The 26,002-nt window shown below is 41.7% G+C and overlaps 3 protein-coding genes across 3 annotated transcripts; 2 read left to right on the forward strand and 1 right to left on the reverse strand.

The window, feature by feature from the left end:
• Positions 1-894: 894 nt before the first annotated feature.
• Positions 895-1,287, forward strand: LOC120285863 (protein AUXIN-REGULATED GENE INVOLVED IN ORGAN SIZE-like). Its single transcript, XM_039316054.1, has one exon. It carries the CDS (start codon positions 895-897, stop codon positions 1,285-1,287), a length of 393 nt encoding a protein of 130 aa, XP_039171988.1.
• Positions 1,288-8,751: 7,464 nt separating this feature from the next.
• LOC104454410 (ankyrin repeat protein SKIP35) lies at positions 8,752-13,915 on the reverse strand. The gene is given in 4 exon segments (XM_010069283.3): positions 8,752-10,036; positions 11,569-12,001; positions 12,563-12,785; positions 12,788-13,915. Coding segments are annotated over 4 exon segments (1,881 nt in total). The 5' UTR covers positions 13,206-13,915; the 3' UTR covers positions 8,752-9,229.
• Positions 13,916-17,795: 3,880 nt separating this feature from the next.
• Positions 17,796-24,041, forward strand: LOC120291934 (guanosine nucleotide diphosphate dissociation inhibitor 2-like). The gene is made up of 13 exons (XM_039309749.1): positions 17,796-17,949; positions 19,590-19,652; positions 19,727-19,810; positions 19,905-20,012; positions 20,114-20,286; positions 20,707-20,818; positions 20,939-21,019; positions 21,146-21,208; positions 21,355-21,456; positions 21,926-22,050; positions 22,778-22,988; positions 23,112-23,186; positions 23,817-24,041. Exons 1-13 carry the CDS (start codon positions 17,863-17,865, stop codon positions 23,865-23,867), a joined length of 1,335 nt encoding a protein of 444 aa, XP_039165683.1. The 5' UTR covers positions 17,796-17,862; the 3' UTR covers positions 23,868-24,041.
• The last annotated feature ends 1,961 nt before the right edge of the window (positions 24,042-26,002 follow it).

A 26,002-nucleotide genomic window follows, 5' to 3' on the forward strand; every position in this document is an offset into this window, starting at 1 on the left:
CTGAGTTATTGAACGAGCGCACTCGGTCCGCTGCGCCTGCACGTTTCCCGTTTCTGGGTCTTCTTGATTCGGTGGAGTCGAACCGAGAACGAGACGAAAGTTGAAGAAGAATTTGGAACAGAGCGAGGGCGCCCGGAGGCGCTGAGATGCGAAGGAGTCTTCCCTGGCCGAACCCGTCTTCCTTCTGCTCCGCGTTCTTGTCCGGGGTTGAGATCTCCGCATAACCGCTGCCGTCTCATTCAGCATCATAGGTACCCGTCTTGAGCTTGGTTCTCCATCTGTTTGTTTGATGGTGTTGAGGTGTTTTGGGTTATGTGGGCTTGTCTCTTTTTCATAGCCTTTACTTAAAGATTAGATCTTTGGAAGAAAAAAGAAACTTGATATATATATATACAGAGAGAGAGAGAGAGAGAGAGAGAAAGAGAGGTGGGGGAGGGGTTAGATAGATGCTCGGATCCTGTTGTAAGCTCTCTTTGCTTCTCAGTTGGGGATACTGTGTTTTGGGATGGAACGTTATGTGTGGAATTTGGGATGTTGGAGACATTCTTGAATTGACTAGGATAGAATGTGATTGCAAGGGAGGTTTTTTCTCTGCATTGATCTTGTTGCTTCGCCGTCGTATTGCAGCTGGATCATTGGGACTTGCCGTGGCTTTGGATCTGAACTCTAGCGTCTCAGAGTTGTAATTAGCACATGTCAGCCGTGTCTTGCTGTTTAAACAACGTCGGTGAGGATATTGAGATAAGGGAGTTGATCGGATATAAGGGAATTGATCGAGCGTTAGGCACTTTCGTCGCCTGCTCGTCTTCGGTTCATTTGGTTGGCGCTCAGATAAGCATTGGCCCCATCTGCCGTGCCGGGAATTTCGAGCCACTGGAGCATTCGTATTTGTAGATGAATTTCGAACTTGATCGAGCAGATCCAAGGCAGAGGCAAGGAATCATAAATCTGGGTTTCATAATGGATAGGAGAGTGAGAAGAACGGTGGACAGGAACGTAGAATACAGCAGGAAAATGGGGTCGGAACCGGGGCAGTCGGCCGAGGGAAAGTTCCATCGGCAGAAAAGTGCCAAGAGGCTGTTCCCAGCTTCGGGATACTTCAGCCTAGAGTCGCTGTACTTGTTGATATGCCTGACGATGTCGTTGCTGATACTACCGTTGATACTCCCGCCATTGCCGCCTCCGCCGTTCATGTTGCTCTTGCTTCCCATCGTCATTCTGGTCGTCCTGGTGGTACTGGCCTTCATGCCTACCAATGTGAGGGACTTGACGTCTACATACGTGTAAAGAGTGTGTGTTTCATTTTGCGAGTCGATCATACTATTCTTGTAAACCCTGATCTTCCGATGTTCAAGAGGAGCAAAAGAAAGAGGATTTTCGAAATGGTTTGTTCATCGGCGCTTCAATACCTTACTTGAGATGCATTTTAACTTTGAGTTCTCGTACATTGCCGTTGCGTAACATCGGTCAAACTGTGTGCGCGACCGACTATACATGCCATTGTTGTCCTCTGCACATCTGGTAACACTTGTTCCATCAGGAACTTGAAATCAAATCTTTAACTTGGCCAGGACTGTTGTTCAGGCAAAGGGACTGTGACTACAAAAAACAAAAGATTTGGGCTAAAACTTAAGTTGCGGGTGCATTTTTTAACTGAAATTTTCATGATAAAGGGGACCTTTTCACTAGAAGGGAAGTAGTTTTCCTCAATTCTAAACATGTTGTTTGCAGTTCATAAAGAAAATTTTCCATTGATCGATTAGTTTTCCATCATTTATATACCAAAAAAAAAAAAAAATATTAGAAATTGTGGACTTGACTTGGTGCCCCTGAGCATGTTATGGTGGAATTTATCAAGTGACAATTGGCATCACCGATTTGACAATCTAATTGTCCGGTTGAGATTGTCAAGGGCGTAAAATTACTAGTTTTGTGTCATTGGCACTGAGAGAAGTGCCAAATGCCTGGAAGTTTGGTACACTCACCACAAACAATAGCACTAATCGATGTCCTTGAAAGCTACTCAAAATCCCAAAAGGAAGAACGGTAGGCCGCTAAACTATTAAGGGAAACTTCCAGAAAACCCTACAAAAAGTCTTAAATTATTGTGCCACAATTCATTTAATCATAATCCTATCACGTGTGCTAATTTTTTGTTTTTTTGGTCAGAAAAACTAATTTTATATATCATTAGAAGTCCTAGACAAAGCCCAAAGAAGGGGCATCAAAACATAGTAAATCTCGCAGAGGTTGAGGGGGCTGGGCCAATCAAGAAGAAGAAAGAGTGTTCAATCGTTGGGCTTTAGCTAGCCAATTAGCTACTTGATTCACCATTCTTCCACAATGGGCTACGGATTCTTTTGAAATTATCTGGGCTTGGGCTTCTAAGACAAGTATCTCCACCTCCCATGGCACATGACTTTCGTTCGGAAGTGCTTCAACCAAAACAGCATTGCGAGACTCCAATTGCAAGGTCTCCTCTCTTCAAGATTTGCAGTACTGCAAAGCTTCTAATAGAGGGGAGCTTAGGCTTGAATCAGCGAGGAAGTAGGAATTTTTTTAACAAATTCATCAAGTAGAACCCGTGAGGCATTGATCGCTCCTTTCGAACAACCAGCTTCAAAGGACCTGTCGACATTTATCTTGAGGGACTCCTTCTTCGGTGAACACTAATTGGGAGGAAAATCAGCTCAAACTGCTGTCGCGACCTGATCTCGCCGCCCCTCGATCCCTCACCATCACAAGGAAAGAAAATGGGGAAATGTCGAATTTAGGGGTACTTGATCATGAGAGTTTAAACTTTTAGGGTTATATTTGCTATTATTTCTAATCATAGACTTCGCTGATGCAATTAGGGTCACTGGGTTGGGGGGTCTTCGTCGTAATACATGGTCATTTCTGGTCTTCCAAATATACCAGAGGAGGGCTGCAATGTTCTCGAAGGACGGTGAGTTCCCTATCTGTTGTTGGTGATGTTGTAGCCACTCGTCCATTCGTGTGATGTTCTAACTCGAGATCTGCAATTCTATTAGAGGGCCTTCCAAAACCAAGCCAGTCCTGAAGGAGAGCAGTTAATTTCCTCCTCTCGAAGCAAGTTATAAGCTATTTTGACAGAGTATACTACTGTTATTGTGCCCATCCACACTAATCTGTCTTTTTTGAGATGAGTTCTCAAAAGTATAATCAAAATTTCATTGACTAATTGTTCATCAAACAATCTTCTGAGTGTATGCTTGTCCTACCTTCCTTTTTTTTTTTTCTTTTTTTTTGAACATAAACCCTCATCGCATTAAGATGGATAGCACGTACAACCCGCGGCAAGAGCGTCCGCGCAAAGCAAGTTCAAGAGGGCAGGGGGGGATGATGGGCCCAATTACAAGAGAGAGAGTTAAGATTATGGGCCTTACAAGCCCAGTCAGCGACAGAGTTCGCTTGTCTTCGGCAGAACCCTAGAGTTAGATTGGGAAATAGGGTTAGGAGGAAAGCAGCTTCAGCGAAAAGGGGGCGATCCTGCCATGGCGGCTTGGAATGAGAAATCAAGGTTTCGACCATGGAGAGATTGTCAGATTCGACCTCGATCCTTGCTGTCTGAAGGCCTTGATGCAGAAGATGGCGAAGCGATAGAGATAAAGCTTGGATCTCAACCTGAAGAGCAGAGGCTGCCGCAACTCCTACCGAAAACCCATCGGTAAGTCAGCCTTGGTGGTCTCTACAAATACAAGCTATTGTTCCGGTGTTGCTACCTTGATGATAAGAGCCATCGACGTTAGCTTTCAAAATCCCGGGATCTGGAGGACGCCATAGGTGGGATCTATTGGTGACAAAGCTATTCGATGCGGGTTAGAGGGGGAAGAAACCCGATCCGCTGGACGCTTGATCGGTGCTTGGTCTACTACGATGCGGATTAGGAGTTGAGCCGCGGAAGACGAAGGCATTCCGAGCCTTCCCGAGATACGCCACGGGGAGATGATGAGAGTAAGGCCAGCCGAGGTAATCGAGGCTCTGTCTCGATCGTAGAGGCGATCCATGAATCCAGACGATGGATGTGGGTGGGATCAATCGAGACACGAATGCGGGGATGTGTCCAAACTTCCTGAGTCCATGAGCAAAGTAAGAATAAGTGCTCTAAAGACTAGGGGACTGTTTTCACACAAAGAACAGCAAGGACTGTCTAATATGTGTCTTCTGTGCAGATTCTCTCTCGTAGCCAAGGCGTTGTTGCAGATAGACCAAAGGAAGGCGCGGATTTTAGGAGCAGCAGGCATTTTCCATATAGAACGCCATAACCAGGTAGGAATTTGATATGAGGATGATGCGGTTGACCCACCAAGGCGTTGTTGCATATAGAACGCCTACCTTCCTTCTTTAGGGAGTATGAGGTCAGCAACTTTAGTTGGATTGCCGAAGTTAGCTGACCCACCAATAATTCCACATTTAAGCAATTTCTCTTCTTGTACGTTAATTTCCTCTCTAGTGCCCCCGACCACATAACAAATTTCGCAATTATTTCTTTACCCATCAAGATACTTTGTCATTCCCAAGAAGGGCAAGACCCTTTTTTGACTTGCCAGAATGATCCTTCCCACCCTTTTTCGACTTGGCAAGCATGGTTCTATTCATGGCTAGCAAATCTCTAAAACCTATTCCCCCTTTATCTTTTCTAGTTTTGAGTACCTGCCACCTCTTCCAATGAATACCTAATCTTGTTTCACTGTTTTTCCACCAAAATGCAGCTATCCTTCTTTCTATGGATTGGCACATTGGGATCTTGAAGAAAGACATAGCATATTGAGGGAGGGTGTGGACAATAGTTTTAATCAAAATTTCCTTCCTTGCCTCTAATATCACATTCTCTTTCTCCCCCTCTAATTTCATATTGACCCTCGCTAACAATCAAGCAAACATTTCCTTCTTAGACTCTCTCCAATCCGAAGGGATTCCTAAGTGTTTTATGATCTCGTCAATGATAGGAAGCCTGAGTTCATTAGCCATATTCCTGTTCAAAATCAATGGATAGCTTGAACTAAAGAAATGCCAGACTTATTCAAGCTAATGGCTTGCCTTGAGGCAAGGCAATATTGATTTAATACTAACACAAGGTTCTAACATTCTTTTACCTTTTCATCTAAGAAAAATATCAAGTCATCGACCAAAAAAAAGATGAGAAAGGTTGGATAGTACTTGTTTAATTTAACCCCAGTAATAGTCCCGTCATTAATTGCTTTCCTCATCAAGGCCAAGAAAGTATTAGCCACCGGGATGAATAAATATGGGAAGACAATATCACATTGCCGTATTTTTATTGTACAAGAAGTGCTTCATCAATTGAGAGTGCAGAAAAGGAGGAAATTTTTTTGAAGCTACTCTAAAACTTGACATAAAAAAAAAGCATACGATAGAGTGGAATGGGACTTCTTGGAGACTTGCTTAGTAAAAATGGGATTTTGATCATTATGGGTCAAAGAGTTATGAAATGTGTTACTTTAGCATCTGAGTGTTAAATTGAATAGTGAGCCATTGTTCTATCTCCAACCATCAAGAGGCATACATGTGCTAATTCTAAACATTTTGACGATTTGTCAATTTAGTCACAAACCTTATGAAAAGTAGTCAATTTAGTCTTGAATTTTATTTGAATGATTGGCTAGAAGGACTAGGCGCAAACCTTCTGAAAATTAGTCAATTTAGTCCTAAATCTTCTATCTAAATGATTGGCTAGAAGGACTACATTGGTAAATCGTCAAAAGATTTATAATTCAATTGACATGATCGAAAAGTTAAACTAAATCCAGAAATCATCAACAAGTTTAGGATTAAATTGAAGGTTTATAATTGAATTTGCCACTATAAAATAAGGTTGAGACTTTTTGGATAATTTTACTAGAAAATTTCAAATAAAAACTTAAAGTGATGATGTTTCCTCATAAGAGGATATGAAGTGAACTTCATCTCAACCAGGAGCCTGAAGTGACAAGCTCAGGTCTTAAATAAGAGCTCGAAATTGCAAACTTAGTCTCAAATAGGGCCCAAGATTACCACCGACTAGCCAGATCTTAATATGCCCTGGGGCATTTTCGCCCAAAAGCCTTTTTCTTGTGTTTTCTCTCTCTCATTTTTTCCTTTCCTTTTCCTTTTCCTGTTGTTTCCTATCTCCTTTTTCTTTTTCTTAATCTTTTCGCTAAAACCTCGCTGCGCTCGAGGGCATTCCTCTCAATCTTGATGCCCAGCTTCTCCACCACACCGCTCATGCCCTCAATTGATGCTTTGATCGATGTTAAGGCCAAGTATCTTCTTTTTGAATGGTGAATCGAGGGGTTTTAATAACTCATCAATAGCTATTGCTGCTTGTACAAGAACATCCCATTCCTCCTCTCTCTTTTTTTCCAGTTTTATGTCTCTACCTTTCTTTCAATCAATTTTCCCACTGGTTTTTTTTCTAAGGGTGATACATTCCTAGTTCCCGGTTTCCAAAACCAAAACACTAGTCCGGTCTAACTCTAGTCTGATCCAATGAAACCGGTTACTTTTTATTTTCCCACTTTGATGCTTTCTATTATAAATAAATGAAGAAAAAAAGTTAATTATATATATGTATAAAAAAGTATGTGTAGTTGGTTCAGAACTGGACTGTCCAAACACCAATTTTACTTTTAAAAATCGGGAATCCGAGGATTCCCTGTTGGGGGTTTGTTTTGCATGCCCTCACTTTTTTCCGCTGCTTTATATCTTGGCCTAATCTTCTATCGGTGGCCACTCGTTTCTCACCCTATTGCTTAGGTGACATGTTAAATCACGAAGCGATGAAAGCAAGTTGTCTCGTTGTGCTCTCCATCCCACAGTCAAAATTATCCACAGGCAGAGATCGAGGAGGACTCCGTTGACTGAGGCTCAAAGTGACCACCTAGCTGGTAGAATTCCGGCGTCGCGGCGTTGAGGCCAAAGCCGATGATCACCGTAGTCTCGACAACGCGCAGGGTTTCGTTGAGGCAGCCAAGACGAGAAAAGCAAGTAATGAGCACGTCGGAGGCGCTCTTGTGGGGGAAGCCACGGTCGAAGCTGGAGAGGGCGTGGAGGATGACGTCTAGAGCAGAGAGAGAGAGAGGTCTTGGAGGAGAGGATGTGGGTGGAAGAAGAAAGAAAAAGTAAGGGCGTGCATGGAAACACTCCAAAAGTGTTTCCGGTACACTTCTGTACGGAAAGTGTTAAAGAACAAAAAAGAGAAACGCGTTTGGTTGCGTTTACATTGCTTTTTTGTTTTTGTTTTTGACGAAATAGAAAGAAAAAAAAAACAAAAAAGTTGTTTCCCTGAGAAGAAACATACCGGAAGGAACAAAAGAACAAAAATCGCTCTTCTCTCTCTTCTTCTTCTCTTCTTATTTTCTTCTTTTTTTCTTCTTTTTCATTTTGGCCGGTCGCCGGCCTCGGCCATGGCCGGCGGACCGGCGACGACCGGCCGTCGAGGCTCGGCGTCGCCGCGCGGGCGAGCCGAGCCTCGCCTTAGGCAGGGCGAGCTTGGGCTCGCAGGGGGCGCGGCCGCTCGGCCTCGCCCAGCCACGGCCGGGCTCGGCCTCGCCGTGGCGAGGCGGGCTGCCGGCCCCGTCGGCCGGTCGCCGGGAGGCCGGTGACCGGCCGAAGAAAAGAAAAATAAAAAGAAAGGAAAAATAAAAAATAAAAAAAATGTTTAAAAATTAAAAGAAACAAAAAAATAATAAAATTTACCAAACGTGTTTACATTCATTTTTTATTAGGACAAACGTTACCAAACGTGTTCTTTTGTTCAAAAATTGTGTTAGGAGCAATCTTTTTTGTTTGCATTTCCCGGGGAACAAAAAAAAAAAACGAGAAACAAATCCATGCGCACCCTAAATGAAAGAAAAGAAAACATAAATAAATAAAAAATTCAAGAAGAAAGAAAAAAAAAAGTAAAAAAGGCTTTTGGCGTAAATGCCTCTGATCATATTAAGATTTGATTGGTGAGTTTGAGCTTTTATTCAAAATTAAATTTGTCACATCAGACTCTTATTTAAAGTAAAATTCAATATAAGCTCTTTCAAAAAAAAAAATCCCTTAACTTTAGGCCCTTATTTGAAGTTTTTTTTTTTACTTGCAAGTAACCAATCTTGGGTCTTAACATTGCCAAGGTTTCAGACGCACTAACACGCCCGTGATTGGATGGGAGTTAAGTAATCTATAGATTGGACTTATAGGAGTTCGGATTACTGAAAAATGATGTGAGCATATAGGGCCCCGTCCTCGGTTCAATAGTTTTGCATAGACCTTTGCCGAATGTTTAATAAATTCCTCTAACTTATTTTAGCCAATCGAGAACCTAAATCGTCACCTTTTGACTCACACCGGGTCCTCGAAATTAAAGTAGGAGTGACGAATCCCGATGCGAACTGGATTCAAATTGATAACGTGAAATAAAATAAAAAATCCCATTAAAAAAAAGAACCCAAATAAAAATAACCATAAAGGGCGGTCACAAACGCCGTGACGTCGGCAGGGGAATCATCCCTCCCTCGCCGAGTCATGGCGGCGAGTCATACCTCACCACCAATTTTCGCACAAGGTTGGCGGCAACATGCACCCCATTACCGGGGAACAGCGACCCTCCGGACCCCCGGGATAAACCGGACAAAAGCGTGACAACCGCTGCGGCCCGCTGAATGGAAGTGAATGACGTTTGGCTAGAAAAATAAGTCTTCTTTTTCAAGCCGGACGCGTTTGAGCCGACCAAACACAAAAAGATTGAGACGGAAGCATTAACTGGACCGACGTAGCATTACAGCATACAAGTCGCTTTCCACATTTAAGACAATATAAGATCCGTACCTAACCTTCTTTTCCCCCAAGAGAAGCCAACCTGACCCCAAAAAAAAGGGATCTCAGGAAAAGTATGAAGCCGGCCACGAGTATTACAATACGACTATGGAGCTTGCCAACAAAATATGCACATCCAAGGTTGCTCTGTCTTCTTACATATCAAGATCAATACCCATACTCTCCACAAGGCGGCATGAGGATGATGCGGCAGATTTAAGCCGACAGGCGCTACAGCTTTTAGCCAGCAAGGCGACACATCAATGAAAATCTCATCTACCTTCGAAGATTTTTCTCACCTTCAACCCACTTTCATGCAATTATTATCGGCGATTCATAGGAAATATAGAGGGATAGAGAGAAGTAAAAGCATGGAGAAAAAGGATGCCCGCAAGGAAAACTCTTGCTAGGCAACGTTTGGGACGCCGAGCAAAAATCGAGGAAGGTGATGCTCCAAAATAGACAAGAGCTCTCTGCAAGGGCGCACTGGCTCTAAGGCTGCGTTCTCGAGCCTTCTCACAGCCTCAACAAGCTGTCCCCTGAGCCTTTGGGACAGCAAGCAGCCACCTGCGTCAGTGCACTCCCTGTACAATGGCAGATAGGCTATTGCAGCCCTCAGAGGTCCGGGAATATCCATCAAGCATAATGGAGACTCACCGCGCTTCAGTATCCTCATGAAATTCATGTAATGCATTTGGCCCTGCCTCAGCCCATCAAAAAATGCAGCCTCCGACCAGTGCTCTTGAAGAAAAGCCCGCAGTACAGGGTCTATCGACTCATCTTCTGACCTAGCAATGCTGTCAGCGACAGCGTAAGTTGCAACCGGATCACCAAGAAAATCCGATCGCAGAAGAAAAGCTACACCATCCAGAGAACCGCCACTTCGTTCACCGGCGGCTTTAAGAATTTCGACACTGAGAGCGGTGAGGTTGTGTTGAGGAACATGAGGAAGGAGATACGCAGCGACTTCCACTTGGCTGCTAGCTGTTGCAGCAGTTAGGGCAAGGCAAAGCTCCATGTCTCGACAGCCCCTCCTCACAAACCACTGCACAACCTCCAGACAACCCCTCTCAGCTGCCCTCAACAAAGGACCCAGGAAGGCCATTGCATTCCCCTCTTCAACTAGACACTCCATTGTCCGGATCTTGCAATAGTGAGAAGCAAAACCCAAAGCCAAGTCGACATCAACATCCAAGCTGTTCCTCTGAGCAATCTGATAGAACAAACCAAACAATCCATAAATTTATAACGAAAGGAAAAAACTACTCATGCACTATTGTAATGAACAAAGTCACTATTCAACATGAATATTCTAAAAATCCCCATGGCTAGTAGTCAAGAAAGCAGACATAATAAGAGGTCAAGCTCTGAAGCACTTCCAACAAAGCATTAACAAGAGATTTCATATTTTCAGTTACTGGCAACAGCTAGCAACCAACCCTCTACTTCCACATTGTACCTCATCGAAGAACAGTCGAATCATAAAAAGAAATCCAAAGAGACAGTTCATATTTTCAGTTATTTGATTTCCTGTTTACTTCAATTTTCAGCAGAAGGTATGCCACTATCTTATGCATCATTCATTTTACATTGATCTACCATTGGTGGATTCTTCCAAACTTTTATGTTTAATTGAAGGACACTCTTTAAGTTACTTAGACAACATGCTTTGATTCTTGCACTAGGGCATGTAGTTAGCTATCTATATTGTCTTTTCTTATACTTTGGAATCAACTAATTCATCTGAACTAGAATCTAATATTCAAGAACTTGGCAAAAGGAAGGAAAAAGAAATGGTTGCGTGCACAAGCTGACAAATCCATACAATAAATGTAACAAATGCTCATTTGGAGAAAAGATATCAGTAACTGGTTGGCCTTATTTCACATAGGTTTGTCAGCTTCAATCCTCTTTTTAGCCATTGAAGCAAAAGGAACATGTTATGACTATCTGAGTCCACAAAAGTTCAAATGATAAGAATGTCTCCAGGTTTTCTTTGAGTTAAATAAAGGTTCACGCTTTTAACAACACTTATCTTGCTCATCAAAGAAAAGGGAAGAGCTTTCATCTGACTTAGAGCCTGCTCTGCCAGCTTGGGCCTGTTTCGTATTATTTTTGTTCGTGTTGTCAATGTTACTTTGAAACAATGGTCTGTGAATCTCCAGACACTTGGACCAGCAATTTAAAACCAAGAAAATTATCTCAGCCCAAAAAGTCAAACTGAAAGGGACACTGTCATTAAGCCAAAAATTTTATGTGGCAAGCTGGTGTTCCCTGAATAGTCAAGTCACCGTCAACCTTCTAATTGGGATTTTTATGCAAGAAGCCAAACAAATTCTAGTTTGTTGGAGGCATCAGAAGCAGATTTCCAGATTCCACAGCGCACTGAAATACTTTCATATCAAGCAGTACTTAGTGAAGGTAATCAGGACAAGAACCAGGGCACGTTAATATCAGCCACACAAATCATGCCACCGAGATTACATCCATAAGCTTGAGAAGTATGTATCTCGGTTTATATAGAAAATCATCCACCAAGCAATAACTGAAAATCAAACTGAACTAATATACTCCATACAGCACCTTCAACAAAGAAACCCGTACATGAGAAAGATGCATACCTGAACCAAAGGAAATAGAAAACAGAACACAACTGCCATGATGTTCTATGAAAATATTTACACAAAAAGTACAGGCAAAATAAAGCAAAGAATTTTCGGATAATAAACAGGTTAGAAAGATCACCTGTAACAGAATGCGCACGAGTTCTGTACTTCCAAACCGTGAAGCTTCAAGAAAACACTGGTTAACATTGTCAGCACCCCCCTCGACAAGCATGCCCAGCAACCCTTGGATGGCAGTTGCTGCTATACCAGATGCCCAACCAGGATCAAATGTACTAGAGAAAAGAGTAAGAGGAAAGCAAGCTGCGTCAAAAGCCTCCGTGAAGTCCTTCCCTGTAAGATGATTACCAGCAAGATCCAGGAATGTCTTAAATGCAGAAAGCTGGAGTTGAATTTCAACAGCTGAGCTGTGGTTGATCCTATCTCTATTTCCTTGGCACCGGGAATGCAATCCTATACACTTCAATGCCCATTCAGAGAATTTTTGGACCTTCACACCAGCCTCCGCCTTCAAAACCTCATCACCATTACACTCCTGGAGACGCTCGTGCAACCTGACAGAAAGCAATAATGAGATTCTTATAGGGAGGGAAATGTATAAGCTCCATGCACTGATTTTTCCACACAAGTATGGTTGACGCGGCTACATATCATTGCATGCGTTCATTACTTTCTTGGTTAATTGCAAGAAATCCCTCTCAACAAATAGCATGTGTTTTAAGGATTTAGAAAGAGGAACACCAGCTAACTTTTATCGATCTAACACCTTATCTCAATTTTTTGACCTGCAGCTGATCAAATTGACACTAATTCCCGGAGCATGGATCCCCGACAAGACAAGATCTATCAAAAGTCGAAAGCAGTGTACAAATCAGGACGTACATAACATGGGATAGAAATGAGCAAGAACTGCAACAATACTGCCACAGATTGTGCAGGTTAAATAATTAGTACAGCCACAAAAGCAAAACAGATATAGTAAGAACAGATATAGAGATTCATAGCCATCGGTGATCTAAGATCTGCAGATCTATGTCAGCTAAATTGCAGCACGAATAGTTCATGGAACTTTGCCAATCAGACATAATCTATCAGTAGAAAGCTCCAGTTCTTACCTTTGGGCCATCATAGTTACTGTATCTGCCAAACTCATTGTCCGACTTTGGCAAGCCGAGACACAGGAAGCCAGAAACGAAGTCCTAAGAGCCGCTCTCGTGAAGTCATAAGCACCATTAGCAATGATTTTCTTTATTAATCCGGTGATCCCATGCAACTCTTGATGCGTGCTCAAGAACCATATGGAATCCAAAGCAATACATAGAGTATCATTAAGCGTCGGGGATCAGCCAACAGTATCAAACTCTCGGCGAATTCCCAATCGTGCGAGCTCACCGCTCCCTGAAACAGCCTGCACAGCTCGATCCTGTCTTGCCGACTCAATTTCTTGTCCGGCCCATACTTCTCCTTCTTTGAGAGTCCCGAATCCGCCGCGCCGACTCTGGACTTGAGCTTTCTGGAGCTGCAAGGGCAACACGACGATGTCCTCGCATCCTTGCTCACACGGGAACCATCCGTCGAGCAGAGAGAGTTAGGCCCCTCGCTGTCTTCCAGACAGAGATCCCCGCTCCCGTCGACAAAATCTCCATTTCCACTCTCTTCGAGCTTCGGTTCACCCGATTTCCCGAAACGTTCGCGGTCCGTCCGATTCCCGGCCTCCAGGTCATTGCTCCACGCCACAAAGCATTTCTCTCCTTCCATCTCTTCTGAACTACGGAGAACAGAGAGAGAAGCACCCCGATCCCGATCAAGATCACTCAAAAGCTTATTTCTCCCGATTCGAGAAACTCCGTATGCCGAGCCGACTCCGACCTCGAGTCATCAAACGATCGAAGAAAAGCACCTTATATCCTCACCTCGCTCCCTCCTACCGAAAACCGCAGCTACCTTACCTCTCCATAACAGCTCGCCCGGACTGCTCAATCAAGGAAATCAACAGTCTAAGCTCGAATCGGTTCAACACAGCCTGCTGCAACGAGACGGCGGCGGAACACGCAATCCGAGCAACCATCGATTCACTCCGGCACCGGAAAAAGCAGCGAGAAATCGACGAAATCCTCGATCGCCTCCGACGTCACCACATCGGCATCGAACCTCGGCCGCCGCCAAAAGAAAGAAGAGCGCTCCCTCCCTCGACCATCAGCTCGGCGAGCACCCGACGCGTTCCACCATCGGAAGAGAGATCCCGCGACCCGTCCCCGCCGCCGCCGCCGCCGCAGGCGATCGAGAAGGGGCGGACAAATGCTGCGACGAATTCCTCGATCGCGGAGCGGGGGATACGCGGCAAAAACCAGGTGCGGAGAGGAGAGAGAAGCTCTAGAGAGAGAGAGAGAGAGAGGGAGAGGTCTAGAGAGAGAATGGGGGAATCGAATGGATTGGGGAGATGCGGAGGGGAGAGGAGAGGAGAGGAGATGGGGGAGAATCGAACCTCAGGGAGATTTCAGTGATTGGGAAGAGAGAGAGAGAGAGAGAGAGAGAGCAAAAACCCCTCCTCTTTTTTCCTTTTTTTTTTTTTTTAAATTATTTTTTATTTATTTTTCTGGTGGTGCTCTGAGAATTTTGTGGACCGGTAAATGGAGCATGAGAGAGAGAGGGGGAGATCCCTGATATTATTATTATTATTTACTTTTTTTCATTTCATTTTATTCTATTTTATTTTTCATTTATTTATTTGTTTCACGACACTTAGGATGTCACTCGCCACAGTGAATTCTTATGAATTTTAGTATTCACACGGTGTTTAGAATTGGCACTGATAAGACGTCCCGATTCTAAATGCTAACAAATCTTTCGATAGAAACTTCTGGCGGTAGCTCAATAATTTGATGCCTAGTCTGAATGTGTTTTTATTTTAACATGTCGGATTCATGCATCTTGTCTCGTCAATTGAAAAGAAAGTTTCTCATCTCTCGCATTTGAGAATATTCTCGATTTTATGTTTTAAAATTCACAGGAAATGATTTTTTTTTTTTTATGTTCTCGAGAGGAAATACGCGTGCGTGCATGACCCGGGGGTGAGTAATGTAAAATAATTATTTCTTTGAGGAAAATGAACGGCTTGTGTTACTCGATGGAAAAAAAGAAAGAGGAGCGGGTAATTTTCTCGTTGACCAATTACTAAATAGATAAATAAATCGAGGTTTTCTTTTTTTCGCGCGGAGCCTTAAAAGGAGATTCTACCATTTCATCTTTACTATTTTTTCTTATATGGTATGAAGTGCTTGCTCTGGAAATTTGAAAGCCTCTCAGTAAATTCACATAATAAATGAACACCGCATGTGAGATAGTGATAAAAATTTAAGACGATTCAAATAATATCTTCTAATATTATATTTCGATATTACAAAAATCTCCATGAGATGTTGACTACGTTGGTAATTCAAAACACACGTTTAATAGCATCCGGAAAGTTCGTGAACATCACATCATTCTATGAAGAGAAACAATTAGGAAATTGCACAAGTTACATAATTGGTTCTCTTGTAGGATTGCTCATATGGCATCCAGGTGGCGGTCCATGAGGATTTAGCAAAAATAATCTTGCGACAAGAAATCATTTCTAATTATCTAATGTCTCGCGTGCTGAAATCCCTAAATAATATTAAGAGAAGAGCCTGTAATAATATTTTAATATAGATTTCAAAAAGAGAAACGAAATTGAGGTCATATCGAAAGTAATGAAACAAATCAAGGGGTGTAAACAGATTCTCAGGATCACCTCGAGACTTCTCCTTCTATCCCGATGAGTACAGGGTTGGTCTTGCAGTTAGCGTGATCTGTCGAGATTAGTCGAGTGTTCTAAGACGAATGAACCCCGCCACGGAACAATCTTGAAGATTATATGATTGAAGTCGAGAACAATTTTTTTTTAGTTTTTTTTTCAGGAGAGGAGGTGGGGGGGCAAAATTAAAAATTCGACGGGAGAGAAAAGGGAAGGCAAGAAAATAAAGGAGGGAGGTGGGGATGAAAACGAGAGTCACCACGACCACAGAAAGAGGGTCCGTGACGCAAGCAAACGGGTAGGGGAGTGGGTCCCACCGCAATCATTGCGCACGCACCTGTCCAGTCTCCCCTCTCTCTCTTTCTCCCCCCTGCCCCCGACTTTTGCTTATTTGCACTTATGCGCCCCCAAATTCTCCGATATTTGCACAATTTCCCCTCTAAACAATTTTTTTTTTGGACGGACAAAAGAAGGGCATCTTTTTTCTTGTCGCGCTTAATACGAGCTTTTGGCATCGGCTCATAATCGACTAATCCCTCGTCGAGTTTGAACCATCTTCACTCTTAATTTGATTAGATAAATTTGATTAACGAGTGTCTTAAGACACTTTTTAAATAATCAATGTGAGAAAATCTTATAATTTTTGTTCTCGAATTATGCGACGTTAATATTTTGAAAAGTGTATTGTTCTTAATCGAGTGCATTTTTAACGAATATCACCTTAACCGGTGCCTTGAAACATTCATTAATAAGTCCATTTTGTGATATTAGCCAAAGGAAGAGCCTTCTCGATTTTTCTTTTTAAAATTTTGAGCAAATGGTGTCAATTGACAATTAGGCCCTTGTTAAGTGTGCTGATTTCCCCATCTTGGAGGCCCACGTGTTTCGATGCCCAAAGAAAATGCGAGTATAGTGATTCAAGTCCAAATATATGGTAGATTGAGAAATTTAGGTTCTTCTAGAGTTATAATAATTATTATTATAATCGTCTCTTAGATAATGCTTAATAAGATAACATAATTTTCACCTAACGTCACATGACTTAAAATGGCCCAAGCAAGGTGAAGTGCACAAATCCTCTAGCAGCCGAGGGTTAGTGTGACCTCAGTGGCCCTAGGAGAGGTGACGCCAATGGTCACACAATCTCAACAACTCAAATCTTGGAGAACCCATACGTCAGTAAAACCAGTTAGCGCAAACTCAAATCTCGTGAACCCAAATCTAGGCAATTAGCAACCATCGATCCTCAACGATACTTGATCCTTAGTGATAGTTAGTCCTCAACAATCGTCCCCTAACAATAGTCGACTTTGGGCTTGCATTGATTGGAATATGGAGCGATAGATAGTAGATGCATTTGGTCGAGAGAGATTATAAACTATATCAAATGAAAGCAAAATAGGTATCGGAAAATTGTTAGCGAGGGCAAAGTTGGAAGAAAATGATCATTAATCTTTCGAGAACTTTCTGAAAACAGTAAAAGCCAAATTAAAGGTCGAAACAAAACTTGCTCAAAATGGCCTCGGCACCACTCATCCTCTTGAAAAGGTCATTTGCACCCGATATCGGCCCTTGCTCTTCGAATCCTCAGGCAAATTTTGTACCCGAACTTTAGGAAAATTAGAGCATCCTAATTGGGGATTGGCCAATTATTAAGTACAATTATTAGATTTGGAATTACTCTTTTTGGATTTAATCTAAAAATTGTATTTTATTTTAAATCAGGTACAACTTTATAAGTTCCAAAGAGGAATAGAATAGATGAGGTAGTGGTCGGTTGTATTAAATTATTGCATCTCAACCTCTTCCGCAAGTATTTTCTAGGGTACCTACATTTTCCATGTTCTTTTAAATTATCCGTGCAGATTGCCAGATTCGCACTAGGTATAAATAATATTGATACTTCTTTTACTAAAATTAATTTAAGATGAATGAGGTAAAAAATTTTAAATTTCGAGGAGATATAAAAAAGTGTTTTAAGTTATAAAATCCATTGTGCACGGATTGAAAACTAGTGATTATGAACAATAAAGTTTTAGATAGGTGATAATTGATTCACTAAAACTATACTCTCACTTTAGATGGTGGAAATATAAACAATCGTTAATTACTAGAGAAATTACCGGAGATACTAATAGTAGAATTTTAGATTGCGAGCTTTTGGCCATGTTTACACCCATGTACAAGAATTCATAACAAGCTTTAATTACATGTCGTTCAGGGTAAATTCTCACTCGCTTTCAATCATTAATGGACCGAATATGTCTCGATTGTCAATAAAAGCGACCTCACTATATCAAAAACGGCTGGTGTAACTTGGTCCACGACGCATCGAGTTCATCAGAACCTTCTCATCTACATGGCCACACTAAAAATAGAAAAAAAAAAAACAAATTAATTAAATGATATAAATATAAATAAAAGTGAAAAAGGTCGCGGGAAGCAGCCGCAATCCACGAGCTTGTCGTAGGCCCGTCTTCACCGTTAAACGACGAATTTCGAGCGTCGTTTTGCGAAATTTCCCGGGACTTCTTCAACGGCTTTTCAAATATCTGCCGCTCTAGTCTTCGCCTCGCCTCCACCTCCGCCTCCGGACCTCTCCGATCTGCTCTCGGCACACGATCAGCAGCGGCCGCCATGGACGAGGAGTACGACGTCATCGTGCTCGGGACCGGCCTCAAGGAGTGCATCCTCTCCGGCCTCCTCTCTGTCGACGGCCTCAAGGTCCTCTCCTCCCCCCTTCCTCCTCCTCCTTCTGTCGTTTCCTCGCTCGATCAGTTGGTTTGATTCGACTTGATCTCATGTCCTCTGGCTCCGATGTCTGAATCCTGATAAGATTCGCGATACCGAGTAGATATCGCGTGGAATTTAGCTTGCGTCGTTGGATCCGTGGAAGTTGTGTTACGTGCTGACTTCGGTTTTGAGTCGGTGTTGGTATGGATTGGCGAGTCAGTTGATCATGTTCGGATTTGGAGCGGTGGAGATCGGTGCTGAGGAGATCGCGATTGGGACTCGTGAGCATCGTTTTGATGTGATTGATTGCCTCGGACTTTGGCTGCTGGTGTATTTCTCGCGTTCAATTTGTGTTGGGACGGATGAACGAGGCTCTTGAAATAGAGCACCTAGCTTTGCTAACCGGTTTTACTTGAGAATGGTGATACTAATTCCAGCGGAGATAATCCGAGGAACCGGTCTGCAGTTAGATTGAGCTTTGCTGTTGTGGTTTTGAGCTGCTGATGAGTCCTGTCATGTGGTCTTTGATTTCAAATGCAAGGGGCGACTTCACAATAATTGAATCAAGTTAGTCTCGAGTACATTGACTTCATGTGAAGTCATTTTTGAGCATGAGTTAAATTATTTGAATGGCCTAATTGAAGTACTCAATCTCAAGCTTTGAGGACAGTGAAGGCGGAGTAGTAAATTCTCTCGACCGATTGACTTGTCACCATGCCTTCAATGGAGACAGAAGCACTTCTCTTTCATCTTGTTAGATAGATAGGACGCTTGACGGAAAGCTCCTTGAAACTTAGACCGCTGCAGCAGATAGTATGTCAAATCAAGGGAGATCGCCCTTTTCGACGATTGGTTGCTTCCATCAGTCTCATGCCAAAAGTTATAGGTTGCTTAAGTTGCTCTACCAGAAAATAAACCAGACCCTACAGACTTGATAAGAATGTTGTGGCTATACCTATTGGACTTCTTGGTCTCTAAGCTGAGTCTGGTATGTGATCCTGTGATTTCTGTAACATAACGACAATTGCGATAAGAATACCTCCATATGCCGTAGCTCTGCCCTGAGCTATTAGGACAGCAGAATGCTTTGGTCGGTTGGCCACTTTTAAATGATCCACACCCTTCTACCATTCTGGTACTGGCAAGTGGACTAGCAGCCCTCGCTTCCCTCTGCTTTTACAGCTGGCCGAAACACTTTTCGTGGAAAATCACGTTAATGGAAGTGCTGAATGTCATTCAAGGCTAGACTAGAGTTAGCTGTGTTTGCTTCCACATAACATTGATAAGGCTAATTGTTACTTATATGCTATGGGAACTTACTGAAGCAAGTACTGTTCAACGCTATATCCATTCCACGAGTTTATTTATGTACTAACATTTTCTTTTTCAACGTTCATGCTACTTTAGCACTTTCATGTTGCTTGTCATGAAATTATTCCCTATTTTGTCGCTCTCTGTTATTATCTAAGGGCATTTGGATTTTCTCCTTTGAGATTTGTTGCAAAAAATGCGGTGAAATAACTATTCTAGATGTCCCTCCTTATTCTCTTTTTCCCATAACCGAGACTAGAATAACTACCATAGATTGTTGATCTCTGCTCTGTTGCTGACAGAAGAACCTTTTGAACCAGGTTTTGCACATGGATAGGAATGACTATTATGGAGGAGAGTCAACATCACTTAATCTCATTCAGGTCTGCTTTCTTCGTATGTTCCCTGCCATTTGCTGCACTGTGGCCTTATCTTTATTGCTATTGGTGACTTGCAGCTCTGGAAGAAATTTAGGAATAGCGATAAACCTCCTGCGCATTTGGGTTCTAGCAGGGATTATAATGTTGACATGGTCCCAAAGGTGCAATTCTAAACTTTGTTAATTGGCCTACACTTTAAGCTCTGCCAGATTGTTTATCCCTATTTATTCTTTGCTGACTAGTGCCCTTGTGTAGTTTATGATGGCAAATGGTACTCTGGTGCGAGTTCTCATTCATACAGATGTTACCAAGTATCTGTACTTCAAAGCTGTGGATGGCAGCTATGTCTTCAGTAAGGGAAAGGTATGGAGAAGGACCCTATATTAAAACATACATTTGCAGTATTATTGCAATTCTGCCTGGTTTTCCTTTTGTCTTCAACAATATGGTACTGCCAACGACAGGTTCACAAAGTGCCTGCTACTGATATGGAAGCACTTCAAACTCCACTCATGGGCATGTTTCAGAAGCGTCGAGCTCGAAAGTTCTTTATATATGTACAAGATTATGATGAAAATGATCCAAAGACACACGAGGGGATGGATCTGACACTTGTAAGAACGAGGGAACTGATAGCGTATGTATTTAAATGTTTTCATGGGTTGACATGTCAATTCAATTTCTGTATACAACATTAATACTGCACTGCAATTGCAAAGTGTTTTGCCTAGAAGTTCCCATTCTCAGAACTGATCAAATGATAAACTAAATTTGCTAGATATTTACTGTCTTATCCCACTTTATGTGCTGCCTGGAGCAGGAAGTGGGTCCTCCGCATCCCTGTTTTGGATATTCGATTGTAATTGATATTACTTATAAAAAAGAAGAAAATTCTAAAACAAAGTTGGAGTGTCCTTACAGTGCTCTTAGTCAAATATTTCTTTCATTTTCTCTTCTTTTGCATGATTTTTTTCCAGCTATCATAATCGGTAGGATAGTATTAGCTGGTTAAGGTGCAAAACCCTCGGTCATTTTGCTTCCGTTGATTTTTGAACAGAAAATATGGTCTGGATGACAACACCATTGATTTTATTGGCCATGCCATGGCACTCCATAGAGATGATCGATACTTAAATGAGCCTGCCCTGGATACTGTCAGGAGAATGAAGGTGAATGATCGTGTTTCCCAGAACAAACTTTTTTCTTATGCTCGTAAAAAGAAATATTTCCCATATTGTTTGGAGAGCACTGAATTGACATTCCTCTTCTTTCCATCGGCCACTTGATAGCTCTATGCAGAGTCATTTGCTCGTTTTCAAGGAGGATCTCCCTATATTTATCCCTTGTATGGGTTAGGAGAGCTCCCTCAGGTACATTTGGAGTCACAGATGCATGTCCAAGCTGCTGCTGCAGTTTTGATACGCTGGATCAAATCCATTGCTGATGCCTGACCATTTGCTTTGGATTCTGTATGACTTTTTTTCTTTGTAATCCAGGCATTTGCACGGCTTAGTGCAGTATATGGTGGGACTTACATGTTGAACAAACCGGAATGCAAGGTAATTTGGTTCTCGCTTGTATTTTTACTAGTAAATATTTGCTTATTCTCTTCGAATATCATGAAAACGGTGTTTAGTTGCTAAATTTCAAGTTAAATCTGCTACTTATAGGAACAAAATGTTGTTTTATTTCGCTGTTATTGCAGGTCGAGTTCAATGATGAAGGCCAAGTCATTGGTGTCACATCAGAGGGCGAAACTGCCAAATGCAAAAAAGTTGTTTGCGACCCTTCCTACTTGCCTAACAAGGTAATGAATATGATTCTGCCTCATGATCATCACAGTGTATTAGCGAACTTATGTCAGAGTTCAGTTTGTTTGATGTGAGTGGTACTAGCTCGTGTAGTATAACAAGTACATTTGTTTCCGTAAGATGAGACTATTGTTAATTAAACTTTTGTTGAGTTGGTTAAATAGGTGCATATTGGTTCTATCTGTCAGATTCTTTGCATGTGGATCATTGTTGTCGCATCAGTGCATATGGTGGTTGACGTAATAATTTTTGCCACTAAGATATGACTACTTTCTCTGGCTTAAAGGCCCTAAACCTTGCAAAATGTTTTACACCCTATCCTCTCGGTCCTTTTCTTTTAATTTTTTGAAAATGTAGAACCAGTAACAAGCCCCAATAACCATGAAGGCACAAGACATGCACACCTCTTTTCTTTTGCAACGACAATGGATGTCGTACTGAGTGGCAATGTGTGAACTTGCGCAGGTTAGGAAAATTGGGAAGGTTGCGAGGGCAATCTGTATCATGGGCCATCCGATCCCAAATACCAATGATTCTCATTCAGTGCAGGTTATTATCCCACAGAAACAGTTGGGTCGGAAGTCAGATATGTAAGTTCTTGTGTACACTAATTGGAGATTACTAGCTATATTTTCTCATTCTATTTGATGTGAAAGTCCGTTCGAGAAATGAAGGGGGAAAAAGCAAATCTCAATGATTATTGGGAAAAAGGAAATAGCTTCTCACCTATCCATTTAACTGCGATTGTTGTATTTGGGGTGGGAAAGGAGATGAACAAAGGGTAACTAGTAAAATTTCTGGTTGGCCAGCTGGTCGCCTTCTTTTGTTTTTGTCCTTTTTGGTTGTGGCTGTAGTTGTGCAGCTTAACCGTGTTTTGTGCCTTGTTGGCTTCCCTTCTTTTTTCTCTTGGCACCCTTCCACTCATTATGCCTCTGTTCATTATGAGTGTTTGTTTTTGTGCCGTTTTTTATGTAATTATTGGTTTCAGCTTAATATGATCACTTCCACCAAAAAGAAAAACATAAGGGTAACTAGTAAAATTTCTGTCCCATGAGATTAATGATATTTTAATTAACTTTACGTAGACTATCATATTAAGTCAGGATCAGAATCTGCTTGAGCCACCTTTGACTTTTAAATATGATTTGACACTTGCATTTTAGATCTTGAATTGCACAGATGGTTCCCATGTGCCTGCTTAATAGGTTGATCTTGTATTACCGATGGTTAATAAAATATATTTTTATGGCCTTCTGATTATCTAAGCGTTGTTCTTTGTTTATGACTCCTTATTCAACTGTGCCCATGTTTGAGCAGGTATCTTTTCTGCTGTTCATACTCTCACAATGTCGCACCAAAGGGCAAATTCATTGCATTTGTTTCAGCCGAGGCGGAAACTGATCAACCTGAGATAGAACTGAAGCCGGGGGTTGATCTGCTGGGGCCTGTTGATGAGATATTTTATGACACTTATGATAGATATGAACCAGTCAATGAACCTTCTCTTGACAACTGCTTCATATCAACTGTGAGTTTTGTTCCTCTCTCTCTCTCTCTCTCTCTCTCTCTCTCTCTCGGGGTGATGAATATGTGGAGTTCAGGTTCAATTGTATTGATATTATGTTAATCTCTTCTCTTGCTATACCTGCAGAGTTATGATGCCACAACCCACTTCGAGTCGACTGTCATGGATGTGCTTAACATGTATACATTGATCACTGGAAAGGTAAGAAATAAGAATAACTTCTCGGAAATATTCTGCTATCAACTATGAACTTGATGATAAATTCTTTGTTGGCGTGGCGAGCATGAGACAATCTTTGACAGGTTTTCACGTGGGTTGGAAGTTGGAGGACTCTTTGGAAGCTATTAATATTAGAACTGCTCGGGTCTACCCTTCTCGTTAACTATATCTGACTATTATGCACTTTTGTTTGTTTCACTTAGTCTTTAAGTTATGATCTAATGTTTATCTTGACAAGGTTATCATGCGTTTGGACTAGTTACATAAGCCGTGCCATGCCCTTCCGTCTTTTGTGTCCAATTAGTGCAATCTTGATTGGTGTGGTTGGAAGGGTGTCGGCTATTTTCCATGCAGTATGGGTTCTCAACTTTTGGACCTACTTTATTGTCCCGTGAAACCTGCCCAATAATTCCCCCTACTGCACATTTTGTCTTTTGCCTCTGCTAATCAAGTCTATAGTCCCCTTCAATTAATGATCAAAGATGTCCTGAAAATGTAAAATAATGGTATAGCTTATGCATTATATATATATATATATATAGAGAGAGAGAGAGAGAGAGAGAGAGAGAGAGAGAGAGAGAGAAGCTGACAAAATTAAATTCTTCTGGGCAGGTTCTTGACCTCAGTGTGGATTTAAGCGCGGCCAGTGCTGCAGAGGAATGAGAATTGAGAGGTTCGGCGCATGCAGTGCTAATGCCTGGCTTGGAGCTCTCAGACATCGATTTTTATTGTCGATGAATCTCTAGAATGCGTTTCTGGTTATTCTATGTACTATCATCTGTGATAATACATGTAAGAATTTACATGCAAAATGTGCAATGCTTATTTGCGATGCTAGACATTAGTGTCTGCTTGATAGTCTCCTCCGGAGATGAAACGGTCCATGGAGACATTATTGAAATATCACACGGTCAATGTGACTGGATTGATTGCAACCTTTTTCCAATTCAAACGACATGGACTTTCTGTAGACATGGATGACCCAGCTGAAGAAGCCATCTAGCACCAAGCTAATGGGAGCCGAGTGTAGGGGCGTTAATTGATTTGATAAGACTCGTGTGGGACTCGTATGATTAGATAGTCACATGACCCTAGTGCACACGCAGAGAGGCGGCCATTGAAGCTCAGACGAAGCAAAGGCGATATGTAACAATCGTCCTCATGCTCGCTTTCGTCTCTTCAAGAGAGACCCTCTGATCTCTAGCTTTTGCTGACTTCTCCTTTTTCTTGCTCACTGTGAAGCGAGGATTAAGGTTCATCAACTGCGACAGAAGCCGAAGGCGGAACTGCCGAGTCAGCTGAAGGAACTCAATGCCGAGCTCGCACTCCTTCGCGCCGCCAAGGTCACCGGAGGCGCGCCGAACAAGCCCTCCAACATGTAAGTCTATGCCTTCACGTATCCATGTGCCATCGTGTGTCCTACGGCTTTGTTCGAGAATGCGATTGTACTAGTGAAGCGAGAACTAGTTTGAGCCAATTTTGGAGGGCGCTTTCGGTAGCATTGTCTTGGTGGATATTGCCAGTAATGAGTTCCGATGGTCAAAAGGTCATTTGCACCCAATGTCGGCCATCTCACTTCGAATCCTTGGGCGTATTTCTTTTTTCACCTACTTTAGTTCATTTCGAGATTAATGTAGAGAGCAATACACGAATATGCACTCGCACCTTCATATCATATATATTGTATATTCACTAGATTGGGAAGGTTGAGAGCATTTTATAATTGGGTGTTGACAATTAATGATGTACAATTAGTAAATTTGATACAATTAATTTTCTATTTAATCTTAAGACTGTATCTTATCTAATATTTTAATTAAATTCCAATAGGGAACAAGTTTTTTAAGTTCCAAATTGGTTGATTGTGCTAATTACTATTTGCACGTCTCAAGGAGAAAATATTGACTGCACAAGTTATGTCAAGTCGTGTTAGTACAACAAATTAGAAGCCCATCCATTGAGCGGCACATGTCTCTCATGGGTCCACTTGTTAGATATTTCTCCTTTTGCCTCTTCTCTCGTAGACTTGCATCTCCTTTCTCTTATTTTTCTTCTTCGTCATTTCTTCTCCTCCTCCTCCTTCTTCTTCTTTTCTTTTCTTTTCTTTTGCTTTCTTTCTCTTTGGTCTATGGCCGGCCGGTACTCGGCCATGGCCGGCAACTGACCATAGGCCATGGTCTTGCAGCCAGGGCATATTCATGTAGATCCGCACGGGATATAGATACTGTTAATTTTTTGAAGTTAGTCTTTAGAAAAATGAGGCAGAAAATTTTAAGTTCCGAAAGGAAGTTGACCGACATTTTAAGTCATAAAATCTATTATGCACGAGGTTCAAGCTAATGATTAAGGACCGTAAAGATTTACATTTATGACAATTGATGCGCTAATTCCACAATCTCATGTCAAATACAAACAATCATCAATTTCTAGAGAAATTACAGGAGATTTGACCGTAAAATTTAGATGATGAGCTCTAGAACTTGTTTATACACGTGAATAAGAATTTTGTACTCTTTGAGTGCGTTTAGTAATCATTCTGTTCTTGAAAACAATTTTTGTTTAGAAATGATTTTTTCTAATTTTGTTCTCTAAATGAATTTCTGAGCATTTGAAGCGTTTCATAACTATACAAAATTATATTCTTGGAATAGAAATGTGTTGGTACGACCTTAAGATTTTTTTGTAACTCAAAATTTCTTTTAATTTTTAAATAATTTTATTATATTTTTTCCGTTTATTCTTATTCTTATTCTTCTTCTTCCACTTGCCGATCATCGGCCTCAAGGGAGCCTCGTCAA

This window comes from Eucalyptus grandis, chromosome 1 (assembly GCF_016545825.1).
Source record: "Eucalyptus grandis isolate ANBG69807.140 chromosome 1, ASM1654582v1, whole genome shotgun sequence".
In the NCBI taxonomy this organism is placed as follows: Eukaryota; Viridiplantae; Streptophyta; class Magnoliopsida; order Myrtales; family Myrtaceae; genus Eucalyptus; species Eucalyptus grandis.

What these genes read in the sequence shown, in the direction of transcription:
- LOC120285863 (XM_039316054.1), top strand. Translation starts at nt 895, where the DNA reads ATGAATTTCGAACTTGATCGAGCAGATCCAAGGCAGAGGCAAGGAATC.
- LOC120291934 (XM_039309749.1), top strand. Translation starts at nt 17,863, where the DNA reads ATGGACGAGGAGTACGACGTCATCGTGCTCGGGACCGGCCTCAAGGAG. An exon ending in GGTTAGGAGAGCTCCCTCAG is followed by an intron (nt 21,020 to 21,145) that starts GTACATTTGGAG and finishes TTTGTAATCCAG; the next exon opens with GCATTTGCACGGCTTAGTGC. An exon ending in TTGGGTCGGAAGTCAGATAT is followed by an intron (nt 22,051 to 22,777) that starts GTAAGTTCTTGT and finishes ATGTTTGAGCAG; the next exon opens with GTATCTTTTCTGCTGTTCAT.